The sequence below is a fragment of the Petromyzon marinus genome, chromosome 50, assembly GCF_048934315.1.
Source record: "Petromyzon marinus isolate PM22_M1 ecotype Great Lakes invasive population chromosome 50, UKy_Petmar_22M1.pri1.0, whole genome shotgun sequence".
Taxonomy (NCBI): domain Eukaryota; kingdom Metazoa; phylum Chordata; class Hyperoartia; order Petromyzontiformes; family Petromyzontidae; genus Petromyzon; species Petromyzon marinus.
This window is the reverse complement of record NC_133716.1, coordinates 1,288,299-1,308,170: the sequence shown is the minus strand read 5'-3', so window position 1 is coordinate 1,308,170 and position 19,872 is coordinate 1,288,299. Positions and strand designations below refer to the sequence as shown.

General features: G+C 45.3%; 1 protein-coding gene across 4 annotated transcripts; it reads left to right on the top strand.

The window, feature by feature from the left end:
• The first annotated feature begins 179 nt into the window (after positions 1–179).
• LOC116953258 (uncharacterized) lies at positions 180–19,601 on the top strand. Of its 4 annotated transcripts, none has more exons than XM_032973310.2 (13): positions 180–310; positions 1,351–1,449; positions 2,510–2,617; positions 3,127–3,169; positions 4,053–4,803; positions 8,115–8,184; positions 9,861–9,932; positions 11,456–11,465; positions 12,818–12,959; positions 13,386–13,497; positions 14,712–14,845; positions 15,557–15,652; positions 17,253–19,601. In XM_032973310.2, exons 1-13 carry the CDS (start codon positions 241–243, stop codon positions 18,024–18,026), a joined length of 2,481 nt encoding a protein of 826 aa, XP_032829201.1. In that variant the 5' UTR covers positions 180–240; the 3' UTR covers positions 18,027–19,601. The 4 variants fall into 4 exon arrangements, with proteins under 4 accessions (XP_032829201.1, XP_032829200.1, XP_032829199.1 ...); XM_032973309.2 differs by having other exon boundaries at positions 8,115–8,226; XM_032973308.2 differs by having other exon boundaries at positions 4,053–4,875.
• Positions 19,602–19,872: the final 271 nt, after the last annotated feature.

The following is a 19,872-nucleotide window of genomic DNA, read 5'->3' as shown; positions in this document are numbered from 1 at the left end:
CGTCGTGTTTAACACGTGCGACAATCAATTCATATATTATTTACACTGAGGATACCGAACATTGACATCACTGGATATCATTGAAAAAGAGCTGTTTCGCTCATCGGATTCCTCGTATAAATATCATGATTAGAGCGTGTATTACGTCATTACGTTTTTGACGTCACCGCAGGAAATTGTGCATGTCGTTTCATTCGGAGCGGCTTTGCGTTGTGACGTCATCGCGCTTTTGTGCAATATATGCAGGGACGTCATCGCGTCGTGACGCCATTCTCTCTTCGCGGGGACCTTAAGATGGCGTCGTACAGAGGTGAGCTCTTCCGTGCGCGGCTGTCTTCCTCCTTCGTAAAATAAATAAAAGTGAATAAAAAAACGACGATTGTATAATCTCCTGCGGTTCTACCACTTGGTAACGCCGCTGCCCTATCGCGTTGTGCGTGTTATTTGGCACGTCTCGATTGTGGTTAGGCAAGTCTTTGGTGACATGGCGCCAACGCCTTCGAGCAAGGCCTGAGGGCACAATGGCCCATGTGCTGTGGAGGGCCGCTTCCCGAAACGTCGCCCATTCTATTCATAGCACGTGACGACGAAGGACGGACCACTGCCCCCAAATGTCCCCAGTCATATTGTTCAGTTGGAGGCTTGTCCCCCTTTTCTCTGCGCATGATGACGACCGCTTGTGTTGCGATCGAAACATCGTGAGTTTTATTTATTTTTAATCATATTTTTATTTTCTATCTACGTGACTTGGCCGAAAGAACCAAAGAATACATATTGTTCCTGCTTAGGTAACGCAATGGGATAGAATGTGTTAGGTTTTGTTTAATTTTCTCGTGCACCTTCGCCTTGCTCCATTCTGTCCGTTTCTCGTTTTCGGTCTTTGGGTCCGTGCTCGACAATCACGATAACCTAAAAACAGTAACCCATGTATACACGATCGATGGCGAGTGCTGTTTGTTAGCCGACCGCTTGGCCCGCTGGGCCTTTGGGCCTTCGTTCAGCAATCGCGGCGAAGACGAATATCGTCAGCTATGGTCGAGCCAGCGGTGGCTGAAGGCCTCCCGCCGTGCCTCGCGAATGCGGCAACCAAAACGCCCATCCTGCGTACGAGATGATTTCATCGCTCCGCCTCCACAGCGTTCGGGAAGATGTATTATTGATAGAGTTGTATTTCAAATAAATATTCCCCCAATATTTGATTATTTCACGTACTGCATATGTTCGGAGTATTTACCCACCTCTATAGTGACTCGGGTGATTGCCAATCATTCAAGCTAATTCCTGTGTTTGACACGTTGAATCGCCATAACCCGATGCGTGGTTGAAAGAAGCTGTTTTTGTGTTGAGCAGGTGGTGGTGGTAGCTACTACCGTGGGGATAACAGTGGCAATTGGGACAATGATGGAAGGAGGTCGACAAGAGCTTCTGATGTGCAAGACTCATACGAAGGTGCCACATTTATGCAAATTAATATAAAATATATGGAAATAAAGTCGCCATCCTAAATGCAACATCCGTGTGGTTATTGTTGCGGAAGTGACTCCTGACCCCACAGATGCATGGAAATAATAGCCCCGAGCAAAAATAACGTTTTGCCCAACTCTTAGATCAGTTTGTCCACTTCTCGAAGAGCAACATGCCTTTATACTGAAGTTTCACTCATTGAATCATACTTTATCTATGTTGAACTTCTTTCGCACCGTACGTAGCAAACCGTGCTCATCAGAGGTGCGGATTGTGGAATTCCCTCGGTCCATTAGGGATTTTGCGTCTGTTAAAGTTTTTAAATCACGTCTTAAACCTCATCGCTTTGTACAGGCTTTCTCCGTAAACTTAAGATTTTATGCATAGCGCATTCAGTTTTTGTGGGCATTGCGCTATAGAAAACCCGAGTTTATTATTATTGTTACTGACGGCGGTAGGACAGACCATCCGAAGTGGAAAATGTAAAAAAAGTGTAACACTATTACCCTTCAGAATAGGGTTTTTCCCCTTTTTTCTGGCAACAAAACTGAAACCTTTTTACAAGGATTCATGTCTGCATTAACCACAATACCTGCAGTCAAAATGCAAACAAAAAACATACTATGATAATATGTGTTGTCCTTGAAACTGATTGAAAGCCGTCCCTTTGTGTGGACCAATCAGTTTCAATGCCAATGCATATATTATCATAGGGTGTTTTTTGTTTGCATTTTGACTGCAGGTAGTGTGGTTAATGCAGACATGAATCCTTGTAAAAAGGTTTCAGTTTTGTTGCCAGAAAGAAGGGGAAAAACCCTATTCTTATATTTTGGTACTGGCAAAGAAGGTCTAATTCCAATTCCGATGACGTACATGTACGTCGTAAGTTTTATCTTCAGATTCCGCTCCGATGACGCACGTGTGCACTTGCTGCTTTTTTTTTACAAACGTAACTTTTAATGGAGAGAATTACAAAGGTGTCCTTCAAGACTTCTGTTGCTTTTTCCGCTGTGCATGTACTTAATTCGTCTTCTTTCTTCCCAAGCCATGCATAAAGACAACAGAAGTGACGGTAATTACAGCACAGCTGCTGCGCTGCTGAGCACCATGCTGAAGATGATGACTTCGGACGGATCCCAGCCTGCCGCCTCAGGTGAGTCTCTGGGCTGTGTGAGATGTCGATTGGGCAACAGTGTGGTGCAATATGTCACCACATTTCTGTAAATCCTGTCGCCAAATCGCGCAGAATGCACCGGATAAAAATATGCTTTTGCACAAGATAATCGGAAAGCCAAGCTTCAACCATTACTGTTTCAAACATGCAACAGTGTGGCATACCTGTCAATGCCTTATCAGTGCCTGTCTTATTACAGACCAATTCAGATCTTTATTGGTCACCCCCGTGCCCTTACAAATCTCAATGTTCATCCTACAAAGTCCCATCGCAAGGGAGAAACAGACAAATACAAAACATTTTTTTTTCCAGTACGAATGTATGCCATATAGACCTGAACTCAATTTCCCTGTACAAGAATATGGGTAAGCCGTTTGTGTTGACAAGTATTGGATGGGAACTTTTTATTTCGCATTGTGAGGACTGACCTCATTTCTGGTATTGAGAGTTCTGTGCCAAAGTGGCTGCACTTTTGTGTCTTTCTACAGTCTCAGAATCGGGCTATCCGAAGGATTGGTCGTCGTCACAAGAGTAAGTGAAAAATCGCTCGCACGTTTACAAAGTGGGGTTTTACCAAAAGGGATTTTTCAATGTCTGCAAAATTACCAACGTGTTGTGTTCCTGCCAGCTGCAGTTTATTTTAAGTCCATATTTCAAAATGCCTCATTTGACAGTTAATAAGCACTTTTGTCTAGAGTTTTGGTTACTTTAATCCACAGTCGTGTTTGGTAGAACAGTTTAGAGTACATTGCGGACAAATTGGAAAACAACCAAGACAGGCTTTTCTCAGCGCTGAACAATCGTGATAGTTTGATTTACCTAAAGTCTTAAAATTTCATCAACCTACGTGTGGTGGTGAGCAACTGCACATGGTATAATTTGGAATGGAGCACGTTGATTTCCGTATAAAAAAGAAGCATTTTTCTATTCTTTGGGTCTTTCGATAAAGCCATGTAGATAGAAAAATAATAACAATATCGCGACGTTTCGATCGCAACACAAGCAATCGTCAGGTGAAAAATATAGCGGGAGAGCTGCTGAGGCAGGAAAAAATATATATATCCTGCCTCAGCAGTTCTCCTGCTATATGAAGATTGCTTGTGTTGCGATGGAAATGTCGTGCTATTGTTATTTTTCTATCTACGTGGCTTTACCGAAAGACCCAAAGAATATGAATTCTATGCAGTCACGAAAGCTTTAAGTCAAGCATTTTTCTATTTAAATATTTGCTGTTTGCCAGCCTGACTGTCTCGTTTGCAGATGTTGTATGCCCACCCCCAGTGTGTGTGTGGGTTGGCACCTTTCTCTTGTGCGCATTTGTAAATTCAAGTCCCCTAACAAAAAACAGGCACACTCAAAAGGAATGGCTTAACAGCTTGTTTTGTTTGTAACGTGGCTTGTGGTTGGTTTACAGGTACAGCTATCGCAGATCGAATGACTCATCACAGCTAGGATCCGGTTATAGTGCAGGCTACAGCGAGCCTTACAACAGTCAGATGCCCCGTCAAACCACCGACTACAACTACCAGCCGCGCAGTGGGCAGCAGAACCAAGGCCAATATGGCCGCAGCAGCAGCAGCTCATGGCAGCCCTATAATGCTTGGCAGGACAGGGGGCATGGCTACTCGAAGGGGCATGACTTCTCGCAGGGCACTGGATGGCAGCCGAGTGGTCGGGGCAAGCGGGGCAAATTTGTGGGCAGCTACCGAGGACGTGGCGGTATGCCCAATGCGCAGTGGAAATCTGACGGGCAGGGCTACGGAAACCAGACTGCCAGGCCTGGGCAGGGCTCTTCGAATTGGTCCAGTCAGCGCTCAGGCTCTCAGGGTCAGGCGGGGAAGTTTGACTTGCGCAGCCAACCAGCTAAGCAGACCCCTGTGAGCGGGGCCAAGGTTCCAAGTCTTGTTGGTGGTGTAGGGCAGAGAAAAGAGAGCACTGCGCCAAAGGGCCAGGTCGGCCAGCAGAGCTTGCCGGCCAAGGCTGCCCCCACTACCAAGGCAGTTGGCACGGGGCTGTCCAAAAACCAAAAGCGGAAAATGAAGTGGCTTCCAAACAAGATCAACGCGAACCCGGCGATGGTGCCCGCTCAGAAGCTGCCGTCCTCAGGCGCCCAGCCGGGGGATGGGGCTTCTGCAGCAGAGAAGGGCCACCTCGGCAAGCAGCCGGTGAGCAGTGCCGGCTCGGAGGTGGGCGGCGGCGCCTGCACGGGACCGTCTGGCATGGCCAATGTGCCGTCTGTAAGTAGCGGCCGCTTTTTGTTGTCCCTGTTTAAAGAAGTGGAAGGCCGGCTCACTCGGCATGAAATGGCCGTGTTGGAGCAACGAGCCCAGCCCTGCTTCGATCCTGGGTTCAAATCTGGGCGACCGCCCGTGATTAAACCAGGCTCTAAAGTGAAGGGAGGTGATGGTCTCAGCCAAGTCACCAGTGACCGCACAAATACGACCATCTTAAATTAGTTGTCACTCAAATTGACAGATTGAAGATGCCAGCTCTGGGGGTGGAGGTCTTGGCTTGAGTGGCATGCGATAAACTCTTTAACAGGGGGTATGAGAGCACTTTCCATTGTTGGATGAGAAGAGGCCTATTGAAATGACTCCAGAAGTAGTTCTTTGATGTCATTTTATGTGGTTCCTTCTCTGCCACATTGTGATGCTCTGCTCGCTGTGGGAGTGGTGATGCCATTGATGCAAATTTTATTTGGAGATTGAGATTGAAAAGGACTCGAGCAATTGGCCCACAGAGCCATTGTCGGGTTGGTAGTGGCTGGTGCGCCTGGCTCTTTTTAAAGATCGTATTAAGCGGAGGTGCTGCCTCGTGCTCGTCCATCACACTGGTGGCGCTGGGGTCGGAGGAGCGCCGTCATACGTGCTCCACCCTCCCTTGCCCTCCGCCGCGCACCCCCACCTCACACCCCCACCTCACACTCCCAGATTCAGCCACAGTCAAGCCTCGGGCCCTGGCGCCATAAATTCGGTGGGATGCCCGCCTTACTGCAGCCAGGGCTCGCCGTGCATCGTTTTCGGTGGAATCTTCTTAACGGAAGGCAACCTTGCTCGTCATAGCAGGGGTGCTACCCATACGAAGCGCCGACTCGGGCTCAACCAAAAGGATGGAAGTTTAACGTTTTGTTAATGAGCAGAGAGTGCAGCCCCTATCAAAGGCCTTAGCAATATTGAGAGTTTACTACTCTTGACTTTACAGAGGCCTTTGAGGGCAGAACTCCATAAATGTGGCATTGAATCAAAGCCGTTGACTGTTGAATGGACTATGAAACCCGTAGTAATGGCTTGCAAATTCGAGAGTCTCTTTAAATGTTTTAACAGTCGCTTGCTGTTTAAGGATTTGGAGATAACAGGAGTAAGGATAATTGGTCAGTAGTCAAGAGATCAGGTGGTAGGTGTGCTAAATCCATATAGTTACAGCTTGAAACTAACACCAATTGCAAATGATGCCCTGTTTTAATATAATTATTCAACTATAAACAAGCTTACATTTTTTGCTGTAATATGTGGTTCGGTTATATTTCCAAAACATTCACTTATTTTCCATTGCAAAGGCAAGTGCTGCATATAAGGTGTTGCTGGTAAGATTGTATTGGCAGGGAGTTAAAGAAGAGGCTTGCTAAGTCTAACATGAAATGTGGCGTTTTATCAGGCAGCGATGTTGAGATAGAAAGACATTGGGGGAAAATATTCAGTTTTGAGATGTCGGTGTGGTGGTCCGGTGAAGAAAATCTACCGCACAGAATTAAGAAAGTGCTAGAGGCCCGGGTCAGGAGGTGAGAAGTGAACTTGGGACAATTTGGAGAAAGCAAACGATGTGGATTGAGCGTATTGCTGAGCGGAACGGCTTCCTGGACGAAGCTGGAGAAATTATGTTGTGGAAACCGGCCGAGAGGTAGAACAAGGAAACGTGCTTGTGAGGTGACTTTAAGAAAGGCTGTTTAACAAAAACTGAACTATGGTGTAGACTGGGCGGAGGGAGCTTGAACCGAGTAACCTGGCAGAGCGCTCGATGAAGACACTTGCAATCACTTTATACGTTTGAAACGTCTCTTATAGACCTTGTTAGATTTTGTTTACAGGGGCCTTGGCCATGTACACTGTGGTTGTTGACCTCCATTCTAGTTTTTTTTTATCCCACAGTCGAGGTTACCATTCACAAGTTACTTCAGTATCAACTGATCAACTAACATATGTTATCGTTGCACTTGTTACCTTGGAAAATAGTTGCCACCGATTAAACATTATTCGGTAATACCGCTGCATTACCAGTGGGGCACAAATAACACGAACATTCAATACATTTGTCAATAACACTGGCCGGAAAAAAAGTATATCATCGGTGACATTTCGGGCAATGAGCCTAGCAGCTCAAGAGTTTTACATGCATGCTGTAAAGAAGAGGCAGTGCCCAAAACATCGCTTATTACATTTTTTTACGCCACTGTTATTGACGTATGCGAGTTTTCGACACTGGTTTGGGGTCCGGTGTTTCCCGCCTGGTTTTTCCAGCGGCGTTTCCGTAACAGCGGTAATGCTGCCGCTTGGCCGCGTTATTTTGATGCTGCAAATATGTACGACAAGTAGATCCACGATGATCATATCGTCTGGATGTGCAAAATATTGTCAAATCGTGGTTTATGTTCCTTCTATATATGTATTTGGACAAATACTTCCTGGCAATATAAACATTAATTCAAGTTCTAAATGTCAATTATCTTCTAAATTAGTTATTTTCTAAATGTTAGGAGTAACTGATGACGTGGTCGTTATATGACGTCATAATTTGTGTAGTGGATGTCATTACTTCTTTGACGTATAACAGTAACAGCATGTGCCTCTGTCGGTGTTGCAGGTTGTAAATGCAGGATTTTGTCGAGTGAACTTCAGTCGAAGAACGTTCCCGACATCTTGCTGTACAGCTAGACAAAAACAATACAATATAAAATGTGAAATACAATTCCATATAGGAATAGGTTTTACCCTTTTAACTGGCACAAAAACTGACACCTTTATTCAAGGCATCATGTTTGCAATAACCGCAACACAAGCAGTCAAAATGCAAACAAAAAGACAACTGCTTGTGTTGTGGTTATTGCAAACATGATGCCTTGAATAAAGGTGTCAGTTTTTGTGCCAGTTAAAAGGGTAAAACCTATTCCTATATCTTGTTTCTGGCAAAGGAGGTCTCATAATGTGAAATACAATTCCATAGTTATGTGAAACGGATAACAGGACAGTCGTCACATTCGGAAATTGTATATCGTATCGCGTAATTTCACGAAAAAGTAAATCCTAAAACCGTGGCAATATTTGTTTGTGCAGGAAAATCCCTACTGAATCAACTTCCCGTAGTCTTGCCTTGGGTGTTCCATCAGTTGCTTTGTTAATTATTTTTGTTTCGTGTTGCTGCCAATGTGTTGGTGCAAGTCAAGAGAGGATGGTTTAAGAGCTGACTTGTTGTGGTGATGCAGGCCGGCGAGGCAAACGAAGTGACAAATATACAGCAGTCTGGAGGCACAGTGAAGAGGAAACTGACCCAGGGTGAGCAGCCGTTGGCCAAAAAAACCAAATTTGAAGATCACTGTAAGTACGCGCGATCCGAGAACAACTCATTTTCAGTGGATGGGCGAGTTAATCCATATAAGAACGTTTCAGCATTGATAAATTAGCGCATTTGGTATTCGCACCGTTATTATGGTGCAGGGCTATCGCATGCCTTTATAGAATTGCCGGTAATTACAGTTGAGCAAATTGAGGGTAATGTTGACAATTGGACCATGAATATGGCACACAGTGGCCTCGTTCCGAACGGCGACGTGAGGGGATTTGTAACGTTGATTTTGAAGCATACTTCATGTGTTTGTACGCTCGGTGCACCCACAATTACAAGATGCACTTTTTCCCTATATTTTAAAGAAAAATGTTGGGGGTGTTACTAATGATTGTGTGTGTGACCAGATGTGTATTCCATTATTGGCAGTGGTTACAAGTTGTGATGCATCTTACAAACAAGCTGGGATTTTCTGTTCTCTGATCTAAAACACCTTTTCACGTGTATTATTATTCGTTTCCAGACTGCACACATTTTGTTTGGATGGTGGGTTTTCTTAAATTTGTCTTCGTAGCATTCTGCCAAGTTGTGCCCACGGCACAAAGGGAGAGGGGCTGCCCAACACAATTCCCACGGGCACAATTGTCTGCAGTAGGCATTGATGGCTCGTGTGTTGTGACGAGTCTCAATCGCGATGCAATTTGTACGCAGTTCCATTGCTGTCCTAAATAAAAGGTCACCTTTCTGACTATTTTGGGCTGATAGCTATGACCAGGCCATGTGTACGTATACCTTATCTTGTCATATATAGATTTTATAGAGCACCTTAGTCTAAAGTGCTTTGCAATCATACAATTGTACATTTGATTATAGTGGGGTTATTAAAAGTGGTGGTGTCGCTATGGTGACGGCAAGGAAGACAGGTGTGAGGGGTTGGTTAGGGTAGTGATCTGGGTTGGTAGTGATATGGATAGTGGTAGGGAGAGTGATAAGGGGTTTGCCTAGTTGTAGCTGGGGGCTGGGGCATGGAGTAGCAGTAGCAGGATAGGCAAGGGAGATGGATTATTACTTGTGTCATTCCCACATGCAATACAACCTGCGACTTACTGTTATGCATTGCATTTTAAAACACTTTTCTGTTTCAAAAGTTATTGGGGGTGGGGGGGGAGCTAACTGCAGTCAATTGCCAGCTCAGATCATCGTATCCAATGAGCCGCCAATCAGGTTTGGGGAAATGTTTTTTACGGCCCCCTTCAAGCCACGTCCCACTGAGCGAACAGAGCCATCGAGTAAAATATGTCCCCTGAAACTGGTTGACTTGTTGGGATATGAAGATTTGCAGTGAGCACCCTGGAGTTTTTGAAACCATGATTATTGTGCCATGTCTTACGCCTTCTAAACCTTTGTTTATTGTACATTATTATGAAATGTTTCCAGCCTTGCATACCTTTTTGGCTGGTGGATGTTCATCAGTTACACAATGTTTAAGTAATTTTTCTGCAGTTCAGATGATTCAAAGTTCCAATATTGACATTCACAAGTTTAACTTGCACAGTAAACATACGTTGAGTGTTTTTTGTATAGCGATAAGAATGCCTCTAATAAATTAAATGATCTTTAAAAATACAATCTAGATGAAATGTAACCCAGTGCACTGTTTTTTCAGCACCAGAGAGTGAAACCACCAGTATATTTGGAGGACTATGGTCAACGAAACCCAAGGGCCCTAGACGCAAAGGTATTGTGTTCGCATTACTAGTGTGGGCCATGTCACACCAAACGCTCGTCGGGTCAATACACGGACGTATTAGCGGTACACGGGTGTAGCATGACACACCGGTCCTCGTAAAACAGTCTTACGATGTCGCCGTTGCCTTTGAGTGAGCTGCAGATTCTCCCATCAGAAGCTGCCTTAGATTCAGCAGCTGCTTTCCCATTCGAAAGTGCGGTGGCACCACGAGTCGTACTCTTTTGATGCCACCGTCCGCCCATAAATTATTCCGGAAACGAATGGAGGAACCGTCCCGACCGAGTCTAGGGCACGAGGAGTCAAATCTGCCTTTGGAGCACGGAGCAGCCAATCGTCATCAGGCTGGGTGCTGCTATACGGCAACAGATTGTGAAGCTTCGTGTTCAGCCGCTCATAAAAAAACATTCGTCTTCCGGCTGTGTCGTCATCACGAGAACTGATTTTGAAGCACCACCACCCTACAAAATTTTCTGACCGGGATTGCGAATCGCGGGAAAATAATTACTGCTAAAAATGTGCTTTTATACCGCACACCAACGGTGTTCCGCCAATACGTTCACACGGTGATTTCCTGCTCAAATGAGCATTGAGTCGTTGGTGCTCCACTCCTGTTGGCAGCCCTGAGTCGTGGTAACAAATCGGGGGGGGGGGCGAGTCTTACCCATAGAACAACGACTGTTGACTTCCCCGTTTTGTCGACCAACGGAGGGAAGATGGGCTTGTCAACTTCCCCCCCCCACCCTCAACCAGGATATTAACGTGAAGCTTTCCGATGTGGGGGCTGCTCGCTCTCCCACTGAGCCACCTGGCCGTATAAGCACTTAAAGGAAATTAAATTTTATTCAATGGTCAGTGGGTGTGGTTAAAGTTTCCTCGAGTGTTTCTCCAAACAAGCAATCCCTTCACTCAAGTCTCGTTATTGTGCCAGACATGGTCATTTGTTACCCTCCTGTTGTCTTATTATCATGATAATATAATATTTAGATTTGGATGGTGTCGTTAATGCAAATTGCATCTCACTCGCTGAGGATCTACAAGCAGTGAGCTGGAATTTCCAACAATTTCCCAAGCTTTGCGGTCCTCTATATTGAGATGTTTTCGGCCAATTAATGAGTGCATGTGGGAGGAAACGGGAGAACCTAGAATAAAACCCCTAAATACGAGGGGGGTAATACTATCCCACAGAAAAGGGAGCGATAATATCAGTCCGCACTTTCCTGTATCGCCGCCTTAACCAGGAGTCGACGAGCTGCAGCTTCGGAGACGCATGCGACACTTTTTTAAAGGGACTGCATTGCGGCTTTTGAAATATTGAGTTGTTTTTTTTACCAAATTCGAAAAACATGGCTCCTCTTGTTGTATTGATTGCTGTGACCCCCTGACCATTGGGGTCCAGTTTACCATGTCCTAAGCCATACCCTGCCTTGGCAGAATGAAGATCATGAATGTTGTGAGCAGAGATTAACATGTTTATTTTGCTTTCTTTTTTTTGCATGTCAACTGGATGAAAGGTACCAAAAAGTGAGTCTTGTGTCTTATTAAAATGGGTTGTGACTGTGTACATGATTATTTCACCCACAGTGTTAATCAGGGTGGTTAGCCCGATTTAGAACTGCAAACCTCAGATGGGTTGTGATTGGAGGCCTTTAGTTGCCTAGTCACTTAATTATACTGTACGTGGCATAAGCACAATTGCCACGCTTTTTTTTAAGGTGCGCTTGGAGAAAGTACAACAAACACAATTGGCATGAAACATGTGTTTTACCATATATACATGCACGCACTTGTAACAGTCTCCCCAAAACTTTGCAGGAGGGTCCTGCTATGTGTTCGTGGTAGGGGCAAAGATGGCAAACTGGCCTACACTAAATCTAAAATAACATCACAGGCTCTTTCATGTATTGTCCACTCTGAAGTGGGCAGTGGCGAACATTTGTATGGGAATTACACTTGCAGTGTTAATCAGGGCCACCTGCCAGATTCGAACCACGAACAAGCAGCGTACAATCAATGAACGCGCTATCGCTGGGCGGTGTCTGCCTCCTAGTGCAGAAACATAAAAAGGTCAAACCAATTTGCTATATTCCAGCAGTACCAGGTGAATTGTACTGAACGCAAATAACTTTCCCTATGGCATGCAGAGTAGACTTTCCTCAGGTTGAAAGCATTAATTTGTGAGCAGTGTCTCGTCTCTAAGGGGTGACAATAACTCATACCGAGGAGCCAATAAATATATTTAAAATGATTGTGTTGCTTTGAGCATATTGTCTGATATAAAACCAGGACAAATTGATTGATGGTTTGCCCGAAACCTGGCAATAATCCGGCACCAAAAATATTTCAGCTTGCTGGCCATGGCGGTACCGTCGTATGCAATGCGACGTCCTGATTACGCATGACGTACAGCTTGAGACTTAACATTATTACTAAATATATACTTCGGCGGATGAATGCATGTTGGAGAGCATTGAACAATCCACGTATTTGCATAATTCTTAATCCTTGGGTTCATTTTTTTTATTGGGCCGTGTGCGGTGGCGCATGCCCTGTAGTCCCCACTTCTCTGGAGGCGCAAGTTAGGTGGATCACGTGGATGTGAGAGTTCTATACCCAGTGGGCTGCGAGCTGACGAGACACCAGTATAATAATAAGTGGATTTGTGAAACCATCTCTGCCGATCTTTGAATATGATCCCGTTTTGTTCATGTCCATGTACCTTGATTTCCTCCCACAATTGTAGTCGTTAATAAAACTGACCAAACACCCCCAATCGATGACAATAATTTTAGAGTTTTTAGCCTTCTTCTTTATTGGGCATATTAATAACAACTTTTTATTGATGCTTGTTTCGCCACACCTGTTCTCTTGCTCAGGCCACAGTATGGCTGCAGCCTCTGCCAGATCCGCACGAACAAAGCGTTCTTCATCAAGGGACACTTGGAGAGTGTGTACCACCAACAGTCGCTCGCTTTCCTTGAAGAGGAGTTCGACAAGGATGTCTCCAAGTTCCTGCATGTCAGTGTAACCAGCCACCCACCACAGCAGCCAGCCATCCGCAATGACACCCAACCAGTCAATCGTCCAGCTGCTCTGCCACAACACCCACTCAGCCACAACATCCACTCATACACCCAGCCACCACAACTCCCACTCAACCACAACATCAACTCCGCCACCCAGCCACGACAACACCCACTCAGCCACCACAACACCCACTCGGCCACCCAGCCACCACAATACCCACTCAGCCACCACAATACCCACTCAGCAACCCAGCTACTCGGAGACCCACAAAACCCACCTAGCCACCCACCTGCCCAGCAAGTGCTTTAGTTAACTTGTCCGCGCACACCTTTCAGTGTTACTACCCTCAAATGTGTGAGTTTTCTAAAGGATCTCTTCTTGTGTCCAATTTTCTACCATGTTGCCGTACGTATGCAGAAGCTAATCTGGAGGAAAGCCGATTTTGTTATGAAGCGGGGAAACGAATCTAAGTGCGTCCTTGGCAACAGTGACGACATCTTCACGCGGACTTCAAAGCGAGCAGAAAGAGGTTGGTTCTATGGTTCAGTGGTGTACTGTGGCAAAGGCCAGCAGGATGCATTGTTAGTGGGGTGTGTGTGGTAAGGTGGCCTTTGTTTTGAGGGGGAGCAGTAGGTTAGCGCACTGCACTACGAACTCGGAGACCAGAGTTGGATTCCTGCTCGTGGCCAACACCAGTGATGATTCTCTGAACCGGTCTTGGGCCTCCCATAGATTCTCTCAGCCTCAAACGAGTTCCTGGTGTAAACATCGCCACTCGGGAGACAAAGGCGGCCAGGTGTTGTGCTCGCCACCCCCCCCCCCTCGTGTCATGCCGGCCTTCATAGGTGCTCGCTTAACAGCACGTGCCCCACAAGTCTGTTTACAGCGTTACAGGGGATATTTATCTTGTGTTGTGGGTGCCAAGGTGTTTGAAAGGTTTGTACTGAGATGCGAACTGGAGGGTGCAGATTCATGTTTAAGCCTTACATTTCATAGTTGTAGGCACGTCAGCCTTAGTAGGTGCTCGTCACCCCCATGGAGTATAATACAGTCTGTTCTATAACGCGGAAATATAGGGTAGAGCATAGTCTTCAATAACACGTGAGATGCGTAACATCTAGAGGCATCCAGCAGCATATCCCACCTTGTGTGATGCTATGCCGAGGCAGCCATATGACCGCTTATTCCTACTTCCGCGACGCAGTTCCGTTCCCTCAATAGCATTGTATCCGATTCGCATCCGTGTGATAAAAAAATGTTCCATAATACATTCATCGCATTGTAGCCAAATTGCCTTACGGAAACGCGCGTTCTCGGAGAACAAAGTATCTCTTTCCATTGCACAACTGAGCCGTGCCGGTGCCATTCCGAGCCTGCACTCGTGTACATAGGGCAGTGTCGCCGCATCCTCGCAGTTTGTACCCGTTGACATCACAACGAACGACTCGAAACGCACGTCAGCAACGGGGTGACGCTTTGTCCTCGCGTTGCAATGACTGACATCGCACATGCAATAAATGCATCGTCAACCCCGGCCCCGACACCTGCGGGGTCCCGAACCAGATTCACGTATGTCTTCTTGTTAGGCCAGCATATCATGTGTTTTGATTTTGACTGGCTCTGCAAATAACCGGTGGAAAAAAAAATACCTGTGCCATCAATGCCTTGTGCTGGTTCAGCTCAAACCAGGCAGTGCAAAAGAAGTGTAAGATCATCGTTTTGTGTGTCTGTGTGTGTGTGCAGAAGCAATCGTTCTGGATGAAGCACTGGAGATGAGAACAGCAGTGCAGTGTCATGCCTGCAATATGTTTGTGCCGTACACATTTTCAATGGTGGCTCAGCACCTTGAATCTCCGGAGCACCAGCAGAATAAATTGGTGTGTGAGTATTGGACGCTGTGGCTTTATGGTTAGCACACTGCAGATGGAAATTAATCCACTTGCTGTGCTGCCATACTCTGGCAAGCCATGACAATGGTGGCCTTGATGCCTAGGGTAGACACAAAATTTACATTAAATTAACTTGTACAGGAACCCCATGCTGTAAGTTGTAGTGGGGGATTCCTGTATATTAAATCGCTTGGATTCTTTTTCCAGGTTGTTGACTTCCTGCCGCAGCCCTAATGCCAAATAAAAAATATAAAAGCACCCTAAACCACATTTTTTTAAATGCAATAACTTTTACTTACCAAAGTTTACTTTTCCAGTTAATTATTTTTCCAGTTCAGGGGCACCTCGGTGGCGAGATGTTAACTGCCTCGCCTGGTATACAGGAGCTAGTGGGTTTGATCCCGACGCCTTTATAGTTGGAGTTTGCATGTCTCTCGCCGTGGTCACGTGGATTCTTCACCGGGTCCTCCGTTTTTTCCGCTCCACATGTAGAAACATTAGTTTAGAGTATTTGGCTGCTATACATTTCCACCATGATAAGCCACTTCATGGAGCTATAGTTTCTGGTCTGGTCGCTGATGAAAAGAGCTGTATAGTTCAGTTGGCCTTGCCTGGTAAAATAAAAATAGCTTCGTTTGTTTCTTCCAAAATGTATCGATTGAATCTCAATTAAGAGTTCCTGCTTGTCTCTTTTCAAAGGTGTACGTGACTGAAAGGAAGACGGTGGTGGTTGCTGTTGCCAAGAGCATTCTGGGAAACGACAACAACTCCGTCCTCCTCAAGCACTTCAAAGAGGTGTGCACTTTCAATCACCTCGACACAGCGTGTCGTACACACACACCTGGTTGGACAACAAAGGTTGGATTCACAGTTAGGCTCTCTAATGGAGCCATCCACACGCTCACCACTCTTCACTTATAAATTCCGTCCGGTGGCCGCACCCAGAAATCTATAATAATAAATAATAACATGTATGTTTTGAAAGGCAATATTATAGTTCGTCATGATTGATGGTTTTATTCTGACTTTAATTATGGAATTTGTGCTGAAGATGGCGCAATTTCAAGCGAAACACCCGTCGTATCTAAGTGCCAAATTTGGATGCGAAGTTTTTCAACTTGCCGTCTGAGCTGAAACGATGATAATCGATGCATTTAAATGCCTGTACGCTTCACGATTTTATTTGTCTGGCTGTCGTGTTTTGGAAGGTCTTGCAACGACAAATTTGGCCAAATCATTCTGTGGCAAAACCAAACAATCTATTATCTCACTGTCTCTGAGCCGTGTCTTGTCTCAAATAATCGGCAATCAAGGCCTTCCATTTCACTCTGCCCATGATCACTCAAGAACCTTGAATTAGCTAACTCCCAGTTATTCATTTTCTTATGTACTTAATTCGCCATGTTCCCCAGCTTCAGTCGCTCTATTATGATTATAAATGTATAACGTACCCATAATTCCATCGTAGCACATCGAAATAAAAGCCCTGTTCCAAGTTATATATTGTTAAATTATTCACAGCTGCCACAGGGTGCTGCCACATGGTGCTGGCACAGCGCCGTGGCAGCTGTGAATAATGAGTCACAAGATTCAGACTTTCCTGGGTAAACAGGGTAACGGTAGTCATAGTAATGGTAACATGCCAGTTTAGCTGCTCCACTTGATCATGTTGCAGTGCTGATGGGGCACCACGGTGGCGAGATGTTAACTCCCTCGCATTTTGCATGGAGTTTGCACGTCTCTTTCCTCGTGGTCACGTGTATTATTCAACCGTTCCTCTGATTTTTCTGTCCTTATTTTAGAAACATGACTTTAGAGTATTTGGGTACTATAAATATCCACTTGATAAGCCACTTCGTTGAGCTGTCATTTGTAGCCAGGTTGGTTCTGAATAAGAGCTCCATAGCTCGGTGGGCCTTACCTGGTGAAATTAAAATTAGTTTAGTTGAAATCGAATAGTTTAGAGATCCTTTCCCCTACCCTGAATTAGAAATGGCCATGGCCTGCCCTTAAGGGGTTGAGGCATCTCGGGGCCCAAGTTCTCACGGGACAGGGTTAGACTCCATCTGAACCGCCCATAGTCACACACATCTTCGCACTCACCGATAATCTACATTAACAAATTTCAGCAACTTCGGTGAGGCTTAATAAACAAGCGTAAAAAAATAAATGCAACTTTAACACCACCCTGGCACAGTTGTCTCTGCTGCTTCATTTGTGGTGTTACCAATTACATGAGAAGTTTAAGAATGTGTGGATATGCAGTTGCACAGTGCACCTCCACATTTCTTTTCACGTTCGCGGTTGTGCCACAATCTACGAAGCCACAGAACGGCTTGTATCGACACTCATTGATGGACTTTCAATTCATATGATTTCCTTTCTTTTCTTCCAGGGCAAAGAACCCTTTAACAACCCCGAATATGAACACCTCTTCATTTTCTCTGGCCATGGCAAGAAGCAGAATCCAGTGGTAGTGGCCAGCGAAGAAACCAGCAAAGAAACAGCCGCTAAAGATGATGCAGAAGCCGGGGAGGCAGCAGCCGAGCTGGCTACGCAGCAGAGCTCTGAGCAGACACCCGCTGATGACGGAGAGATGCAAGGCACTGCACAGGAAGGTGCAGACGATGATCTTCTGAAAGAAGACGAGCTCGCAGAGGCTGTCGCTGGGGAGCCCAAGTTGTCGGAGGGTACCACTGCTGACGGTGTTTCAGGCGAAGATGTGGCCAATCCCCCTTTTGACCATTTGGAAACAGAAACGCAGGAGGGCGATCTCGGAGGAGATGGAGTTGTTGTTGACTACGACGGCGAAGAGGCGGGGAGCCACGGAGACTGCGCCGCCACCGTGCCGGCAGGAGAAGAAGAAGAATCGTTTCTTGGCTCCGTTGCTCAGGGCGATGCTCAGGAAGGGCAATACGTAGATGGTGAGGAGTCGGCGTCTGCTGTCAAGACGACGTCTGTCCTGGAAGAGGCGGTGTCGCTGCCCGCAGAAACCCCTCCATTTTTTGAGGACACCATCCCGTCCGATTGGAGCCTGGGGAACGCGAGCGTGGAGGCGCCCATCGTCATGAGAGGAAGAGGAACGGCCGCCGTTGCCCGAAAAAGTTCGTACGTGACGCGGAAGGCCGGGAGGGGTCGTGGTGGGGCCAGCAAATCTAAGGCCACATAGAGGGCCTTGTTTCAATGCACAAGTTTATTTGCAAAATGTGCAGCCCATTTTTTTTATTTCCTCCAATTTCTGCCGTCATCGTTTTCAGGTCTTTGGTATGCACGTTGGACGACGGCATGCATTACTGAAGTTGGGCCACATGTTTGCAATGTTAACTAATGCCCCATACACACGTCTTTCAAATCCGGCCAGTGCCCTAATGACATCGTCGCAATGGGTTAAGTGCTCTTGTCACGCCAGCGTGTTATATTGTTCATCAGACCCTTCACTGTCATTCTCCCTGTGTGAGTGGTGGCGTGGTTTTGTTATGCATGCTGAACGTCTTTCACACCGAACGTAGCCAGCCGTGCTAATTGGAGGTGTGGGGGAAGGACTACAAACTAAAAACAAAAAGCAGTTCTGAAGAAATCAGCTTTCAATCCAGATTTTTTTAAGTGAATAGCTCCAGTGGCTTATTAATATCGGAAGGAAGAGCGTTCCAGATGGCCCCAGAAGCGCCATCTGAAAGTGCGCAATGCAGTCACCAGCTTTGTTCGATGGTTAGCCAAAAGTCCTTGTGAGAATGACCAGAGTTTCTGTGATGGTTAATGATTGATTCAGGATTTAACACATTGCAGTTTTCAGGATGTACAATTTGGTTTTTAAATGGACCAAGATTGTTAAAATAAGCTTTTGATAAAATGTTAAACGTGTTCCATATATCAGAATAGGTTGTTCCGTTTTATCTGGCAACAAAACAGATGTTGAGATGTTAAAACAACTGAAATGTAATGAGGGTGGTGTTTGATTGATTTGCATGCTGCAAAGCGAGTTCAGTTTCCTGGGTTCGAATCCTGGCAGTACATGACATCAGTGGCTATTGATATCTGAAATCCTGTCCTTATAGATTGACTGAGCCTCCGATTAGGCACGGTTTGCTAACGTACGGTCCGAAAGAAGTTCAACTATATTCATCAGTGGAAACCTGTGCGTGCTACCGATGATTTCACTTCCACTTTTTCACTTAACTACTAGTCCTTCAATAGCTGCTTCCCTGACATTTTGTAGGAAACAATGGACCTGTGTTTAATACCAGTAGATTAAGTGTATTCAAGAGCAGATGGAGTTTTTAATTGTATGCTGTTATATGTTAAAAGACTAATGCGGAATTCAATTATCTTCCATCATTCAAAGTATTGATTTTCAGAATCGCCCATAGTTTCCTCCTATATCTGAATTTAGGCAAGTAACATTTATCACATTAATCTACAGTGTAAGGGGTAGAAGTTTTTAATAACTACTTGGTAAAATATGACCTGGTTTTATTGTTGTTCATTAATGTTTTTTTGTTATTCTAGATTATTGCGGAGGGGTTGGCGCTTTTGAATGTTTAATTTAGATGCTTTGTTGTAGTCCATGTGTAGTCACGTGAAGTAGATTTTGGTTTGCCACGTGAGAAATCCCAGAGACTAGGGTGATTTATTTGCGAGTGAGATCCTGGGGTCATGGAAATTACAATGCAAGTCTGTACACGTGGGAAATTCAAAGTTGTGTCCAAAGGTAAATGTATTCACGAATAAATTCCTTCGAATGCAAGCTGACTCTGGCTGATTATTTTTAGACTGATCAAATCCAACTACAAATGCGGAGTTGCAGTTTTACTTTTTTATCATCTCTGTTCATTGACTTTGGTGCACTTGCTTAAGCATTGCGCTCACCAGCTTAAAAACCAGGCTACAGTCTATATTATAGACTGCCAGTACACTCACAACTTAATTACCATTATAGATTGCCAGTACACTCCGATTAAGAACCAGGCTACAGTCTATATTAGTGTTAATTTTTATTTTATTTTTTATTTTTCTAT

Bases quoted from the DNA above. Each gene is read 5' to 3' on its own strand.
- LOC116953258 (XM_032973307.2), top strand. From the start codon at position 241: ATGCAGGGACGTCATCGCGTCGTGACGCCATTCTCTCTTCGCGGGGAC. The intron at 4,876-8,114 runs GTAAGTAGCGGC...GTGGTGATGCAG, and splicing joins GCATGGCCAATGTGCCGTCT to GCCGGCGAGGCAAACGAAGT. The intron at 15,653-17,252 runs GTGTGCACTTTC...CTTTTCTTCCAG, and splicing joins TCCTCAAGCACTTCAAAGAG to GGCAAAGAACCCTTTAACAA.